The sequence below is a fragment of the Panthera leo genome, chromosome A1, assembly GCF_018350215.1.
Source record: "Panthera leo isolate Ple1 chromosome A1, P.leo_Ple1_pat1.1, whole genome shotgun sequence".
Taxonomy (NCBI): domain Eukaryota; kingdom Metazoa; phylum Chordata; class Mammalia; order Carnivora; family Felidae; genus Panthera; species Panthera leo.
In genome coordinates this window covers 44588658-44606630 of record NC_056679.1, presented here as the reverse complement: position 1 = coordinate 44606630, position 17973 = coordinate 44588658, and the positions used below count along the sequence as shown (strand labels likewise).

The following is a 17973-nucleotide window of genomic DNA, read 5'->3' as shown; positions in this document are numbered from 1 at the left end:
TTTTATAAATATTTATTTTTCACAGAGAGAGCATGAGCGGAGGAGGATCAGAGAAAGAGGGGAATAGAAGGTCCAAAGCAGTCTCAGTGCTGACAGCAAAGAGCCTGATGAGGGTTTCAAACTCACTAACCATGAAATCATGACCTGAGTGGAAATCAAGTCAGATGTTCAACTGACTGAACCACCCGGGAGCCCCTCTTTGTTACTTTTTAAATCTAGATTGTTAATATTATTTATAAATAATTTAATTATGCAAGTTATTTTATAATAATCCAGATGATTAAGAAATAATGTCATTTCTTTTTTAAATTGTTTTTAATCTTTATTTTTTAATTTGTTTTAATGTTTATTTTTGAGAGAGAGAGACAGAAAGAGTGTGAGCAGGGTTTGGCAGAGAGAGAGAGAGACACAGAGTCCAAAGCAGGCTCCAGGCTCTGAGCTGTCAGCACAGAGCCCGACACTGGGCTAGAACTCACAAACTGTGAGATCATGACCTGAGCTGAAGTTGGATGCTTAACCGACTGAGCCACCAAAGCACCCCTTCTGTTTATTTATTTTTGAGACAGAGAGAGACAGAGGGCAAGCAGGGGAGGGGCAGAGAGAGACACACACACAGAAGCTGAAGCAGGCACCAGGATCTGAGCCATCAGCACAGAGTCCAACACGGGGCTCAAACTCACAAACTGTGAGATCATGACTTGAGCTGAAGTTGGACACTTAACCAACTGAGCCACCCAAATGTCCCAGAAATAATATTGTTTCTAATTTCAGATATTCTAAAACATTTGAGTAATGTATTAGTTTTATACATATTACTCTGAACATTTTAAATATTTTATATAGTTAGCAGATATTAAAACAAGTATATTATTGTTGGTCATCTGTATTTCCCTTAAATGTGACAAGAAAAAATTTAATCTAAGTCTATATCCTAAATTGATGCAAATAAGAATGTATATTTTCTTTACACCATGGCTTAAGATTTTAGTACTGTTATTTTACAAGTAATTTGCATAGTTATGATTCTAAGTTAAACATACATTAACAAATATATGGGGAAATATTTATAAGGCGCCTGAAAAAAGGCAAGTGCTGTTTTTAGTAATTGCAGATACAATGCCCCTCTTTATTTATACTTTTGCACAGTGAAATGATAGTAATGAATGAGTGATTAGCTCTTTGCTTTAAACAAATAATCATCTTAGAAATAGTAACGAAGGAATGGATTTTGAAGTTATTTTGTTATATTTTGATTAGTACAGATGAATATTGCCTTTAGGCAAAATATATATGATGATATGATCATTAGCACTGGAACAAGGGACTATTATAATAATTTCAAATAATGAAAAAAGAAATAACTTTCAGTAAGGTCTACTGCTCCTTTAGGAAAGACATTGAAATTTAGTGTTATAAGTACTCACTAAATATCCATTCATAAAGTCATATATATTTAATTTAATTTTATTATCTCATCATTCAAAACTTTCATATTAATCCCTATTTAAATTAACAGATTATGGCCATTAAAGAGCTCTCCATAAAACCCTTTGTTTTTGTTTTGGTTATATTGTATATATGTTTTTAACCTGATATAAGTCACAACTATGAATGTATTATGAAATGCCATGTTTATATAGGTATGTTAGGTTATTGCTCAGCATATTTTTATGTATTTATTTTGAAAATTTATTCATTTATTTTGAGAGAGAGAGTGCACATGTGTGTGCAAGTGGAGGAGGGTCAGAGTGAGAGGCAGAGAGAGAATGCCAAACAGGCTCCATGCTATCAGCTCAGAGCCTGATGCAGTGGTCAATCTCATGAACCATGAGGTAATGACCTGAGCTGAAATCGAGGGTCAGATGCTCAACTGACTGAGCCACTCAAGTGCCCCACTAGGCATATATTTAAGTAAGTTAGCTCTGAAAAGTTAATAACACTCAAGATGACACATTAATACATTTTTTGTCATGGAAAATAATCACAATTCTGAATTCATCTGTGCTTTAAGTTTTCAGAGGAATTCTAAAATAAATATAAACTTCTCATAAAATGGCCCAGAATAATTGATTAACAACAAATGAACCAAAAAACTGAACATAAATCCCTAAGTACTAATTATATAGAATTTTTTGCTATGTAGTCTTCCTATAATCAGAGAGGTCAGATACTGAAAATTAGACTGACAGATCAATATTAATAATTGGATAGTCGAATTTTCAATGGTAAGAGATTTAAGGGGTTTTCAGGGCCTACTCTGTTACAATGTACAGGTATATAATGAAATATAATTTAGCTTGTGAAAGTCTTTTCCCCCTCTAGCAATTATTAAGGGTAAGTGCATTTGACAGAAATAAGTGAGAAAATCTTAAATAGCTAACATCCTCCAAGTTGGAAATAATATTAGATATAATTTTATGTACATAGAAACAGTGTGGAAAGATATTCAACATACTGTCAATAAAGCTTATACCTGGAGAATACGAGTAGTCAGGATAAAGAAGGGACTAGCTATTGTTTAAATGTTAATGTATAAACATAGATATTCTTTGAACTCTTTAGAATGAGTGTGTAATAATTCATGATCAAATAAAGACTTAAATAAAAAATTAAATGATAATATGTGACAGACAGAAAGAATCCTGCTCTGTAGACCAAAACCCTGGGCATTTCGTTTAGCACCATATTATGTTTTCATTTTTTTTAATGTTTGAGGATATATTTAATTATTTTAAGAATATATATATATATATATATATATATATATATATATATGAATATTATGAATATATATTCATATTTATATGTGTGTTCTTTACTGAACACTAGTATCATGAAAATAGTTGAAACTCAAAGCGGCAATTGAAATGATGTATCAGAAGCACTTAAAACATGGGGCTCCTGGGTGGCTCAGTCGGTTGTGCGTCCAACTTTGGCTCAGGTCATGGTCTCATGGTTGGTGGGTTCAAGCCCCACGTCGGGCTCTGCACTGACAGCTCAGAGCCTGAAGCCTGCTTTGGATTCTGTGTCTCCCTCTCTCTCTTTGTTCCTCCCCTGCTCACTCTCTCTCTCTCTCTCTCTCTCTCTGCCTTGAAAATAAATAAATGTTAAAAAAATTAAAAAAAGAAACACTTAAAATATTAAATACAGTAAAAAGAAATTACTTTCATAAGTAACATATATTAATACTCAGAAGTAGGCAAGTAGTAGTGTCTCTGTACTGATGGAAAGTTTATTTACATAGTTTATCTGTGCTGACAGAGGAATAACTCATTTCTCCTATTTTATTAAATCCAACATCCATCTAAATCTCTCAATCAGCTTGATAGTTAATAAAGCTCTGAATCAACTTCAGAAAAAAAAAATCCCTGTTCCTGTTGGATTTAGTGGCCCCAGGTAACTCCCACAGCCCCAGGCTGTGCCAGCCCCTCCCATAGTGCCAGGCTTCCAGAGGACTCCTGTGGACACGGGCTCCCAGCACATCCCAGCCATGACCTGCTACCATGGCTCAGGCTCCTGGTGGCCCCATACCCCCAATCAGTCACCTGGAACCCAGGCTGCAGGCATGTTCTCGTAAACCCAGGTCCCTGGCTGGGCCCAGCCAGGTTGACTACCACAGGTCTAGGCTATTGTGCCACCATAGCACCAAGCCAGCTCCTTTGTACCTATGATCTCTGGCCCACCCCAGTGTCATGCCGGACCCTAAGAACCTCAACTCAAAGCTGGCTCCCATGGATTCAGGCTCTATACTTGTCTCAACACCAGACCTGCCCCAGCAGATAGAACCTTCAGGCTGGCTCCCAAACTCCCTGGTTATAGTTGACTCCATAGGCCCCAACCTCCATGCTCACTCTAGTACCAAGCTGGATACAATGTCCCTAAGCCTCCAGTTTGGCTCCCATGAAACCAGGCTCCCAAACCACACTACGACCAAATCAGGTCTATGGAGCCAGATGCCAGACCCAAACCAGTGTCCCTGGTACCTGATTGGATCATGTAGACCCAGGACCCACGTCTGCCCCTGCAGGTCCAGGTCCCAAGCCAGTCACTTTAGACTCAAATGCCAGGCCCACTGCAGTGATCCCAAGCTCCAGGCCTACCCCTGGATACTCAAGCACTAGGCTAGACCCTTGCATACCCAATGTCAGGCCCACTCACCTGCTCACCCAGAAACTAGATATGCCCACTCAAGGACTTCAGAATGAAGCCTGTAAACAGATACCACCAGATGGCCAACCCAGGATCTCTGGATAGGCAGACTGGTGAAGGTTTTTGCCTGCCCAAGCCAGTCTGTGAAGATTGGAAGAGCCACACCACCTTCCTTGAATGCATAGACAACAATGCAAGGCCACAAGGGAATCATGAGCTGAGAAAGTACATCACTACTAGACTTGCCTTACAAGAAATGCTGAAATGAGTTCTTCAAGCTGAAATGAAAGGATTCTAATTAGAAACATGAAAACTTGAAAGTATAATACATACTAGTAAAGCTAAAGCTATAGTCAAATTCAGAGTAATCTAAAACTGTAATGTCATGATGTGTTTATCACTTAACTCTAATAAAGTGATTAGAAGACAAAAAAAGAAGACAAAGGTGTTAAAAGTACTTATTACTGTAATCATTAGTTAATGATTACACAGTATATAAAGTATGTAAAGTACACAGTACATAAAGAGGTAAATTGTGAAATCAAAACCAAATATGGAGGGAGTAAAAAAGTAATTTTTGTATGTGATTGAAGTTAAGTTGTTATCACCTTAAAATAGACTGTTCCATTTATAGGCTGTTTTATGTAAGCCTCTTGGTAACCGCAGCACAAAAACTTAAAGTAAATACACAAAAGAAAAAAAGGGAATCAAAGCATGACATGAGAAATTACTAATTCACAAAGAAAGATAGCAAAAGAGGAAAAAAGGAACAAAGGAATGCAAAACAGCCAGAAAATAACTAGATGGCATTGTAAATTCTTACCTATCAATAAATGTTCTAAATAAAATAGGATTAAATTGTGAAATCAAAAGGTATACAGTGAATGAATGGATTAAAAAATAACACCTAACTATATGCTGCCTACAAGAGACTCACTTCAGCTTCAAGGTCACACATAGTCTCAAAAATGAAGGAATGGAAAAAGATATTCTGAGAAAATGGAAACAAAAAGAGAGCAAGTATAGCTATCCTTTTATCAGACAACATAGTCTTTAAAGCATAATGGTGGCAAGAAACAAAGATGACCATACATAATAATAAAGGAGTCAATTCATCACAAAATGCAACAATTATAAATATATTGTGGTAATCCCTTTACTATATATATATATATATATATATATATATATATGATATATGTATCAAATCATCATAATCTATACTACAAACCCATGTTATATGTCAATAATATATCAATAAAACTGGGAGAGGGAGAGATAAGAGAAGCTGAAAAACTTTTGTCTTACTTTTTTTTTACCCATCATTTAGGAATCATTTTAATGTCCTCTTCATGTGTACTACTGATATTCTGCAATACATGAAGCATCTTTCGTTGCATGAAAAAAAAAATGTATATCAAACATGTATGCCTTGGTGTATTCCCTTTTGGTGATATAAAAGGGTTATAAAATATGACATTTTCCGTGTGAAGTTTACACTAATTTTGAGGAGGAAAGAATAACCCCTATGACAATTAAGAAAGTTATAATAGTTATCATATATTTCTTAACTGCAAATGGAAATATATGGTTTTGATTCCAAATGCAGAGATAATCAAATAAGGAAATGAGCAGTTTTTCTGAAAAATTCTGTTTGAGGTCAGCCTAGTGGAAAAGAACAAGTATGCTATTTTAGATTATGATAATAATATGGAAAAATAGAGAAGTAAAGAATTTGAGGAAATTGTGAGATACTGGCTTAGCGAAGTGGAACCATTTGTATTGGAAATACTGGGGAATTAAGCTGTAAAATGGGGCAAAAATGATTATGACAGATTTTGAAAACCAGGAGAGAAATTTAAATTCAAATGATGTACATAATTAGGAGCTCATGTAGGTTCCTGAAGAGCGGTATAACATAATTAAGTCAATAATAATAATAATAATAATAATAGGCCTAATGCTAGTTAACATTCACTGTGCTGCTTATGTGCAAGGCCATGTTGGAAGTACTTTGAATATACTAACCCATTTTGTCCTGAAATGGAAAGAAATCTTTATTTCACCCACCTTTTTGTTACAGAATAGAAAATGGAGAAATGGAGAAATTAAGACATTCATCCAAGTTATGCATTTAACAAGACGTAGAAGTAGAATTCAAACCCAGGTAGTTCTGTAGAAACAATATATTGACAACTGTCATAATTTACAAAGATAGTTCTAAAAATGGGACCACTTTAGAAAACACAGAAAATGGGGACAGCCAAAACTAGTTAATGATCTAGGAAGCTGTTGAAGTTAATCCAGGCATGAAATGAGTACTGTATAAATATAGAGAAAGAGATTAACTGAGAAATATTTTGGAGATATGTGTCCTAAGTAAGGTGTCCTGGAAGTAGAGCTGGAGACTGGAATTCAGGTAGGCAGGTTTATTTAAAGAGCATCCTCAGAAGAAAGGGAAAAGGATAGGGCAGAGGAAGGAGCAAATCAAAGATGTAGTCTCAGCTGAAGCCTTGTTTTATCTTTAATTCCCAAGAAGCTCTGGCACATGACTTGCTGCAGAGTTAGTCACACTTTGAGGAAAAATACAACATTTTACACTCTGCTTCTATTATTCATTGCCATCGGGCCCACCCACAGGTTGAAGGAGGGGTTGTGAGGGTCAGAGGATGAGGTAGGAAGAACTGAACACATAAAATCCCAGGGAGGCAGCTCCTGTTCCACCAAGTGTGATTCTAGAGATGGGATAGCAGTTAGATGATAATACCACTGGCACTGGAGGGCATAGTTGTGACAGATAAAGGGGGTCTGGGTAGAGCAACCTCAAAGTCCAATACAAAAGAGAATATGGATTTTGTGTCATATTTGATATAGGCAATAAAAGAGGAGATGTAAATAATGACTTTGTAATATATACTCTGAAAGTTCAATATATTGGTGGTATGCCAATCAGTAACAGAGAAATAAAAATGAATACAGAAATCTCACAGGGAATACTCTGAGTTTGGTTTAGAGCATCTGAAATACTGTGATATCTGGTGGGTGAGCAGTTTCTCTAGGCATTTGAGATGCAAGGCAAGATTTAAAACCAACATAACAGTAATAATAAAGGCTATGCTAGAGGATGATTCTGAAGAGGATGACTCACTTAACAGTCAGTGTTAAGTCAAAAATTTAGAGAAAATTCTGAGGAAAATAAAAAACACCTAGGGCAATGAGAGGGTCAAGAAGGAAGAAGAGAAAGAAGTCAAAGAATCAGAAGTAAGCTGAGATAAGAAAGTCTGTACTGCCTTAGCCAAAAAGGGGATTTAAAGAAGAGCGGGAGGTCAACAATGTTAAACACCACCAATAAATTGAAGTAGGGCTAGACAAGTAATAGATTTGGAAGGAAATAAATTTGTGATGACCTCAATGAAAGATTTTCGAGAATGGCTGCATGCATTTCCGTTTATGTATTTTCTACTCTTGCTTCCCTTGCATTAATAGAAGTTATGTATGTATGTATAAATATATTATTTTCTGTTATGCATTAAATCCCTCTTCCAAAATCTAATTCACATCTCATGTGTCACTAAATCTAAATGCAGTATAAACTTGTTTGCACTTCTCTTACTGAATTAAAGATGTAACATATTTTGTACATTATAGTTGATTGAGAAGATTTCATGTAATTAAAATCGAATTCCACAGGTCACATATTTTCCTCTATATGGATGTGACCCTGTTATAAATAAAGGCTTTCTATGTGTAAGATTAAACCAGTTAACTTTATATTAATATTCTTGTGCTCTAGGAAAGATATACATATCTCTGGTTTATGGCAGTTTATTTTTATAGTATAGACTGTTAAGTTCCTTTGATTTGACACTGATGTATATAATTGGCATGAGATAAATATTTGAAGATATCTGTGTCTTTACTATTTTTTCAGACTTTTAGAATATAAAGAAAAGACATGTTAGTTACTAATGGATCAATTAAATTTATAACAAATTGATAACTTTAAATATTTTGAACACGTTTCTACCCTAGGCATTAATATTAATAGGATAGTTAAAATCATGGATCCCATAAAGTAGTCTTTAAATGCATAAAGTATATATTAAATGACTGTTTTCACTTAAAAGAAGGAATGTCTTTCATTGTTAAAGTTACCTTTCACCATGCCTTTCACTTACTTAGAAATAAGATATGAACAGATCAAATTAAAAAATAAATAATTTTAAAACTTTCTCCTGATTTAAAAAATGAAAATGTTAAGATCACAATGCCCTGTATTGACGTTTCTTCCTCTCTTTTCCCTGACAAGATTCTTAGAAAGAAAAGTGCATCCAAAGTTCACTGTTGTTCAGCTTACAGATGTAAGCACCACCTTTGGTTCTTTTGACATATCCCACATCACTTTGTAAGCATTTCCTCACTTTCTGAAAAAAAAAAAGAATGATGTTCCAGAATCCCCTTGTGCTTTCCCTGGTTCAGCACTGTCTGTGGTCAGTTTTTTACCCAAGGGTACACATGTACACACACATCTCTTAATTTACATACACCTGTACACACATATGCACACAGTATTTCTATTTTTTTATTAAGAACTATAAATTTACAATGATATATCCAATTTCAATCCAGCATCATAGGATTTATTTTTCTCTTCTGCATTTCCGTATTTTCATCTCCTTTTCCATCAAGGAGTAAACTTTCTCTGATGATCTTCAAGAATGTAGTAATTTCCTCTAATATATTTAAAACAAAAAGAAGTTTCAGCATTTCTAATTTAAACAACTGTGAAAATCATAACTCTTACGCACAATGTATTTTTTTACAGTTTTATATTTCTTTGGAAACAGAATATTTTGTCAAAATTTGTGCTCAATATTTTTTAAATTTATATTTCTACTTTGGATTTTACAGCATGTGAAAAATATTCACTCCCATTAAAATGCAAATAAATCACCAGAAAATTTTGAGAGAGGGCATGTGAGTTGGGGAGGGCAGAGAGAGAGAATCTCAAGCAGGCTCCACACACTGTCAGTGCAGAGAGTGATGTGGGGCTTGAATCATGAACCATCAGATCATGACTTGAGCTGAAACCAACATTTGGATGCTTAACTGACTGAGCTACCCAGGCACCCTGCAGATAACTTTTAAAATTTGTCAAGAGGCCCATTCACTGCTCCAGGATGCTCAGAAAACCATAATCAGAGTAAATACCAAGTAACCACATCGAGGCATATCATAGCAGTCAAACTATTAAAATCCTAAGATAAAGAGGGGGAAGAAAGTAAAAACAATTAGAGATAAAGGACATAGTGCAACAGGAAAACAATTATAAGAATGAAAGCTGATTTTCTATTATAAACATTAGACCCTGTATTAACAGATTATTATTTTTCTAGCCCCAAATGCTAGAATTCTATATCAAATGAAAAAACTTTTGTATGATATTCTTTTTTTCAAGTTTATTTATTTACTTTGAGAGAATGAGAAAGAACGAGTGGAAGAAGGACAGAGAGAGAGGGAGAGACAGAGAATCCCAAAGCAGGCTCCACACTCCCAGCACAGAGCTCAATGCAAGGTTCTATCCCATGAACTGTGAGATCATGACGTGGCTGAAACCAAGGGTCGGACTCTTAACTGACTGAGCAATCCAGGTTCCCCAAGATATTTTCAATACACCAAAATGAAGACCTTTTTTGATCAATGAAAACTGATAGAATTTATTACTATCAGACCTGCAGTACAATAAATACTAAAGAAAGTTCTTCCAGTTAAACGGTATTGATACCAGCTGGAAGTGTACTTCTTCAGAAATGAATAGAGCCCAGAAAAGATGAAGAAAGGGATAAATATAAAATATTTTTTTATTTACCTTCGCATACACATTCTTCTTTTAAAAAATTCTTGGTGTGACTGAGTGACTCAATTGGTAAAGCATTGGAATCAATTTCTGTTCAGGTCATGATCTCTGGGTGTGAGGCATGGAGCCTGCTTAATTCCCTCTCTCCCTCTTTCTCTGCCCCTCACCCTGCTCACGTGTGTGTGTGTGTGTGTGTGTGTGTGTGTGTGCAGGAGCTCTCTCTCTCTCTCTCTCTGTCTCTCTCTCTCAAAATATAAATAAATAAATAAACAAACAAATGCATGAATGAATTAAATAAATAAATAAATAAATAAATATATAAATTTCTTTATTTTTGATTGCCCAGGATTGGGTAAGTAGAATTATGCTGTTGTAAGGCTTTTACAATATTCATAAAGTAGTATCATTTTATTTGATGATACTATTATTAGTTAAAAATCAAAATTTCTTTTTTTTTTTAATTTTTTTTGACGTTTATTTATTTTTGAGACAGAGAGAGACAGAGCATGAACGGGGGAGGGGCAGAGAGAGAGGGAGACACAGAATCGGAAGCAGGCCCCAGGCTCTGAGCCATCAGCCCAGAGCCCGACGCGGGGCTCGAACTCACGGACTGCGAGATCGTGACCTGAGCTGAAGTCGGACGCTTAACCGACTGAGCCACCCAGGCGCCCCTAAAAATCAAAATTTCAATCTCTAGACTGAGTCAGCCAACTTCTGTTCAGGGGCCAAATCTGGTGTACAGATTCTTTTGAATGGATCATGAGCTAAAATTCATTCTTGTATTTTAATGAAATGAACATTTTTGAAAAGGGAAATATATTTATATATGCACATATATATATATGTGTGTGTGTGTGTGTGTGTGTGTGTGTGTGTATATATCCCAATGCCTAAAATACTTGATATCTGACTCTTTACAGAAAAAATAAATTCTGATACCTACTCAAGAAAAACCATTTTTAAAAAAATACATACATGTATACACAACAAAAAGATCCAATTAAAATATTAATGAATGAAATTTTTTAAAAAAGCATCAAAAAGATTAATCCAAATGAACAAATACATTAAAATATATACTTTTTAAACTTTTAATATTACTTTTTAAAGTTCATTTATTTATTTTGAGAGAGGGAGAGAGAGTGAGAGGGGAAGGAGCAGAGAGAGAAGAAAAGAAGAAGAATCCCAAGCAGGCTCTGCACTAGCAGCAGTCATGTGGGGCTTGAACTCATGAATCCTGAGATCATGACCTGAGCCTAAACCAAGAGCTTAACTAACTGAGCCACCCAGGCATCCTAAAGCCAAGCATAATTTTTTTACATGTTAATATACATTATTAATCTGAGAATCTAGATAAGATGGGTAAATTTTTAAAAATGTTCAATGCAAAAGTTGATGTTGAAGAAATAGAGCACAAAAATAAGCCATGCCGCTTATTAAATAATTGAAATGAGATCATGTCACCATTTCTCAAAATAGTCAAACCAAGAAATTTTTAGGGTAAGTTCTAGAACATCTTAAAACAAAAATTAATTGCTTTCTTCTATAAATCATTATATAAAATTTAAAAGACTTGAAGATGCCACCTCATTTTATGAGGTTATATAATATTAATTCAAAAATCAGATAAGAAAATACCACAAAATAAAATTTTATAGGTTAATTTTTCTTGTGACTATAAATAAAAAACCCTAAAGATAATTGTGATTAAGATAAAAGGAGCTTTATGAATTTTAACACCCATATAAATTACAAAAGTGGCTAGCAAAGCTAGAAATTAAAGGGGTCTTTCTGACGTGATAAAAATTATATACCAATCCATTCAACAACTATCTCACTAAAAGGAGAATCTTTAGATGTGTTCCTTTTAGGATAGAGAAATACACAAATTTTCTCCCCTGGCAGAGTGTATGTTCAACACACCACTGGAGCACTGGAGGTCCTGGAGGACGTTTTAAGAAAAGCAAAAGAAAAAGTGTTATAGAAAATAAACAAGAATGGGTCAAAATGAGATTATTCACAGGTGTTATAATCATCTACCTAGAAAAAAAAAAGTGGCAGAGTCAAAAGAACTAGTAAGATAATTCAGTAAATGTGCCAGATAAAAGATGGATTTATGACAATTTCAACTAATGGATTTTAAACCAACAAAAACCAACAAATAATAGAATTTGTCTTAAGTTATGACACATAAGGCCAACAAAACTATAAAGTATGAAGAAAGCAACCAAGAATATACAAGACAATTTTAGGGAAAATTTTAAAATCTGAATAGAAAGCAGACAAGATATCCTGACTACATGGAGAGATATTTTATACTTTTGTGTTGGATAACTTTAAATTATAAATATGCCAGTGATCCCCATAAATAAAATCAGAAATTCAGTGCATTTTTTTAAGTTTATTTATTTATTTTGAGAGAGAGACAGCATGAATGGGGGAGGGGCAGAGAGAGGGAGAAAGGAAATCCCAAACAGGCTCTGAGCTGCCAGGACAGAGCCTGACGTTGGGCCCAAACCCACGAAACCATGAGATCATGACCTGAGTTGAAACCAAGTAGGTCACTCAACCAACTAAGCCACCCAGGTGCCCCCAGTGCATTTTTAATTAAAATTCCATTTAACTTATTTGAAAAGCTTAACAAAATTCCATTAAACTTTACATGAAGAATAAAACTTCACTAATAGTTAAATAAAAATAAAGACAGAGGATTTTCCTCATTTGGTTATAAAGGCATATTTAGAATCATAGTATTAAAAAGAATACTATATTACCACAAGAACAGGCAAATAAGCAAAAACAATAGAAATCTCTGACACAGATAACTACACATTCAGGACTCAAATTTTTAATATACATGGCACCATTAATTCAGTAAGGGCAAATCAAAGTCTTTAGTAGATAGCATGGTAAAAAGTAGGTGAGTATGTAGACAGAAATAAAATTGGATTCCTATCTAAAAGGGTCAAAGAACTAAATGTGAGAAAGAAAAAAAAAATGGTTTAAAATGATGGACGAAAATGTAGGAGAATGTTCTGTGACCAAAGGTGGAACAAAAGATCCTAATTTAGTTTTGAAAAGTACAATCTGTAAGGCAGTAAATAGATTGATGATACAGAGATACATAGATGTTATATAGGTAGATAAATAGAGTCTGTACTGCATTCTTATTAGTACTTAGCATTTTGCTGCTTTACATCTGTGACCTAAATTAGATCCTATGACTCTTTCAGGCTTGTCCTGAGCTCAGTCTCCGACTATTTTGCTGCCATGTTTACAAGTGATGTTTGTGAAGCCAAGCAAGAGGAGATCAAGATGGAAGGCATAGACCCCAATGCCCTCTGGGACCTTGTCCAGTTTGCATATACAGGTACAGTAAAAAGAATTATAGCTTTATGTTGCTGTCTTGTGAGTTTTAGAATTTTGGTATAGGATTTAAAGCTTAAAAATGTGCTTAGTTTGTATTTTTTTTTTTAGTTGAAAGATTATCTAACAGAAAAATCAGACTACTTGTTCATTTGTCGTGAAATCAAAAATGTATATATGTATACATATATCCTATTCCCTTCCACAAAGGATTTAATAAGTTTATAAAAATAGTCAATGGATGAGCTGGGGAGAGGTTATTAATTCTCAAATAAAAATTTGTTGGTATCCATACTTAGAGCATTAGGCAAGGAAATAGATTCTCATTTGTTTTCCTTTTGGAAAGTATGGGTTGAAAGAACTCTTTTCTCCTTGTAATATATTTTTTTAACATTAAAATCTTCACAGAACATTTAATGTGGATTTGACAAATGTAGTTGAAAGGGACAATGAAGATATTTAGAGTTATGAAAGTGACTAATTTTTGAAGCATTTTCTTCCTGATCTACTATGTTGATGTTTCCTAATGGCCTTTGCACCATGTTATGTTTACCACATTCAGATAAGTTTGCCAATTAGCAAACAGTTGATGAATGTTTCAAAGGTGCAAGTATCAGCTGTATCTCTGGAGAATAAACCAATGAATCAGCCATGCCTTTGTCTTACAGAAGCTCACAGTCCAAGTGGAGAAGTTAAATGAGGGAATGAATACGGTATAAGGTGATACATTAAAAGAGAGTTGAAGACATAAAACCTGCCTCTCCAGGCATTATCAGGGCTCATATTCATTTAAAACATTTTAATAATTTCCAAGATTAGTGTGGTAAGGGGAGACATTATAATAAAATCTTGTTATAGAAGCAAAGGCAGATAGAATGAATTGATGTAATATTTTTTTTTTTTTTTAGAAATGGCAGGTGGTTCATTTTGCCTGAACTCTCAATCCTGGTATTTAATAAGACAAAAAAAGGTAGGCTAGTACCTGATTATCAAATCAGAGGACCCCAGTGTAAGGAGCTGTGTTTTTGTAGTATTTCGGGTTACAGGGAAAGTAAGATGACTTGGTGAAGATCGGCCACTAGAACAAAAAGTCTATAAAACTATTGGGAATCTGTCTTCCTGGATGATTTGGCTTCTCATCCAGAGGAGTTTGCTAATATAACAATCAGTAAATGAAGGCTTTTTGAAAAAGAAAAATGCTTCTGCTCTGGGTGCTGTATCTCAAAGTAGCAATGTGATGGACAGATATGGACATTTCCCAGCCTCAGTTATTTTTAAATTCTATTATGTCAAAGTAAATATTACACTGGGCAAAGTTAAAGGAGTCAACAAGGCTGTTGCAATAGGGAAGAGAGGCAGAATTCAGTATTTAAGGGGAAGGAGAGAACATTTTTAAATGCTAGAATGAGAGAGAACACAGGCCATCTGCGGTTGCAGATGTAAAAGTAAACTTTTCCTTTGTGATATGATGTAATTTTAAAACTTAGAGCAAGGCACTCACTCAAAGTACACTTCTACTCTCCCACAAAGAACTGAGAAATAAGGATGCTATCATCCTTGAAGGTGGCATTTCAAACAGAATGCTTCCGGATCCTTGAGAGCAAGATTCCTGGCTTTTAAAACTGGCAAAAAGGCTTTTCAAATTATTAACATCTCAAAGGGATAGAGAAAGAATTTATAATTGCAAGTTTTCTGGAGTAAATTCTCTAAGGAAAGGGAGACCAAAGGCCTAAAGTTTAGAAAGGAGCCTGTTTAAATCCTCGTCAAGCTGAAGGGCCATTAAGACCATCTTAATTGTTTTCAATCTGCTTATAGCCTGAAATAGTAGCAGAAAGGATCTTTGGCCTCTCAGCCAAGAGATGGCAAACATAACCACATTAGGGTTTCCTTGAAAGAGAAGAATCATGAAGCTTCCATTTTAGGGATCTTTCTAGCAACAGAAAAGCATAAATCCAATCCTTATAGCCTCTATGGCCTGGCAACCTTGCATTTCTCTTGTTCAAAACTAGGTCAAAAGACACTCATCATCATGCAGCACAAAGTTGGAAGGTGTTTCAAAGCTCCCTGCTGAATGTAATGACCCAGATTTTGCTCTGCTTTATAGAGGACAGACAGGATACAAAGTGGCCTTTCACGTGCCACTGTCACTTTGGTTTTTTCTCCAACATCCATGCTCACTGGTAGTTCATAAATTTCTAATTGTTAGTTTATAGAAATGTTAGATGAGCAAATGATTTACAAGCTGATATTGGGAGAATTTTAGGCATAACATAAAATACTTTGTCTTTTGTTATATCAATCTATCTACCTATCTATCTATAATAGATATATAACAAAAAGTAATAATAGAAGAGATCAAGTGAGCAAATGACAGGAAGGGAATAATAGAAGGTACCTGTCTATGTGTCCACTTACGTAGTGTGCTAGCTGGTCTCTGAGAGTTTTCTTGATAGGAGGATAAAAATAAATGCCTCATCAAAGAGGGAAAAAATGAATAAGCAGTAAAGATATCGGGCAGCTATTTGGTAATGTTTTCTTAAACTGAGGTTTGAGAGGCTTTGGAGAAATTAAGGAGGATCCACTATGTCAAGAACTGATAGCTAACTATTAGCTGTAGAAATAAAGTATTCAATACAGGTACATAAGATCGCTTTAAAATGATTTAAACAGATAAAAATTTCCATGAGATCTGGAAATTCTGTAAGGTTTGAAAGAACCCTATGTGCTTAATTTATTTCATTAGCTTATATATTAAGGAAAAGAATGAAAGGATAACATATCTTGAAATAGACTTTTGACTAAGATAAACTTCAATGATTATAGGGTTTAATAATCTTTGATTCAAAGAATGAGAAATTATCCCTTAAGGAATTTCAGGTAGTAAAATTTGTACATAGTAAGACGTGGGAGACACCCTCCCTGTCTACCCCTCTTTTCTCCTACTGTAACAAATTAGAATAAGAAGAAATGAGACCAGGGGCATGGTAGAGATTCAGTAAGAACTAAGGCAGTATTTACAGTTTTGTGTTTTTTTTTCTGGTTACTAGGGACAGTGACTTGGGTACCCAGGGTGACTGCAGTGATGGTAATAGCTCAAAAGGAGTATGAATATTTTTAAAGGAACAATATATAATAATAAAAAGGTTAATACTAACAATATGTAAGATAGGATAAAGAAAATCAAAAAGGTCTTTGTGTTTACAAAATTGTACATGTTTAGAGTCTGAAGGATTAAGATACAGTGATAAAAACAATGTCTATTACAGTATCAAAATAAGCTTTACTTAAAAGGCACCATTAGGTCAATTTTTTTTTTCACACATTTTCATAGCTCAAGAATAAAAAGGAAATGAAAATTTACACTGGTGTTAGAAATAATTGTATATCTAATATGTGGTTCATATCAGTTTCCAAAATTCTTAATTGGGTGTTTAAAGTGTTTCAAAATTTCTTCTTTTTAAAACTTTTCATTGGATTTTCTTTATGGCTTTAAGCAAGAAATCTGAGTATGATCTTAGCTCTTCAGAGAACAAAGGCCCATTTAAGCAACAGTGTATATTATAAAATGGTGCCCTTTAACAATTCTGCCTTACATTTAAAGTTTGAATTCTTAGTTGCAATCCAAAGGACATATAATTATAAGATTGCATATCAGGTTTTTAAAATCAAACTAAAATTCAGCTAATAATATGTAAGCACAATGCATGAATCAGGTCACACTAGGGTCCAGGAGACAAAATATAAATGTAAACTGGATGCAAAAGCAAAAGTGAACTACTGGGACCTCATCAAGCTAGAATGCATTATGCCAAGTGAAATAAGTCAGAGAAAGACAAATACCATATGATTTCACTCATATGTGCTACTTAAGAAACAAAAATGATGAACATAGGGGGACAAAAAAAATAAAGAGAGGGAAACAAACCATAAGACACTCAAGTATAGAGTTTGAGTTTAGGGTTTAAAATAACCTTTGTTGTCTTCGTTTCGTCTAAACATACTTTTGATATACACAGTCTAATATTTCTTCATTAGAGACGGGTATAAAGCAAATTTTGAAGACCATTATATTGATTGTGTATATAAATAAAAATGTATATAGATATGTGTACACACACATATTTCAGTTCTAGCCAAAAATTGATGATCACATTGTGAAAATGAAAGAGGAAATGTAATATATTTGAAAAGAATGCTCTGGAGTTCACTGTGTTTTAAAGTTGCTTTCAGGTTGATAGAAATTTCCTTCTGGTTTATCTTTTACATAGTCCCTACTATCTGGACATACTCGAAAATATACTGTGTTCATTGATGCGTAAGGAAATAGAGTTCTAACAAATGTGAGAGATGGGATTGCAGGGTTACTAGCTAAGTGTGTCAGGTCCTGTAGAGAACTGATAAGGACACGGTTTAAATAAAGGAAGCTGTCCATCTAGCAGTGGTATTAAGAAGAGAGGTAGAAAATTAAACTGCCAAATGGCAAGCCTTTCATCATACTGAAGAGTTAACTTCCTTATAAAAAAAAAAAAAAAAAAAAAAAAAAAAAGGTTTGTGTGCCACTGAAGTTAATTAATGTCTTAGTACATGCTAACAAATGTTAA

General features: G+C 34.4%; 1 protein-coding gene across 2 annotated transcripts in view; it reads left to right on the top strand.

Moving 5' to 3' along the window:
* The window catches only part of KLHL1 (kelch like family member 1), a 353595-nt gene that overhangs the window by 121171 nt on the left and 214451 nt on the right, over positions 1-17973 (top strand). For both annotated transcript variants that reach the window (XM_042904084.1, XM_042904077.1), the window contains one exon: positions 13240-13376. In XM_042904084.1, the coding sequence (XP_042760018.1) occupies positions 13240-13376 (137 nt within the window). The remainder of the gene's footprint in view (positions 1-13239; positions 13377-17973) is intronic.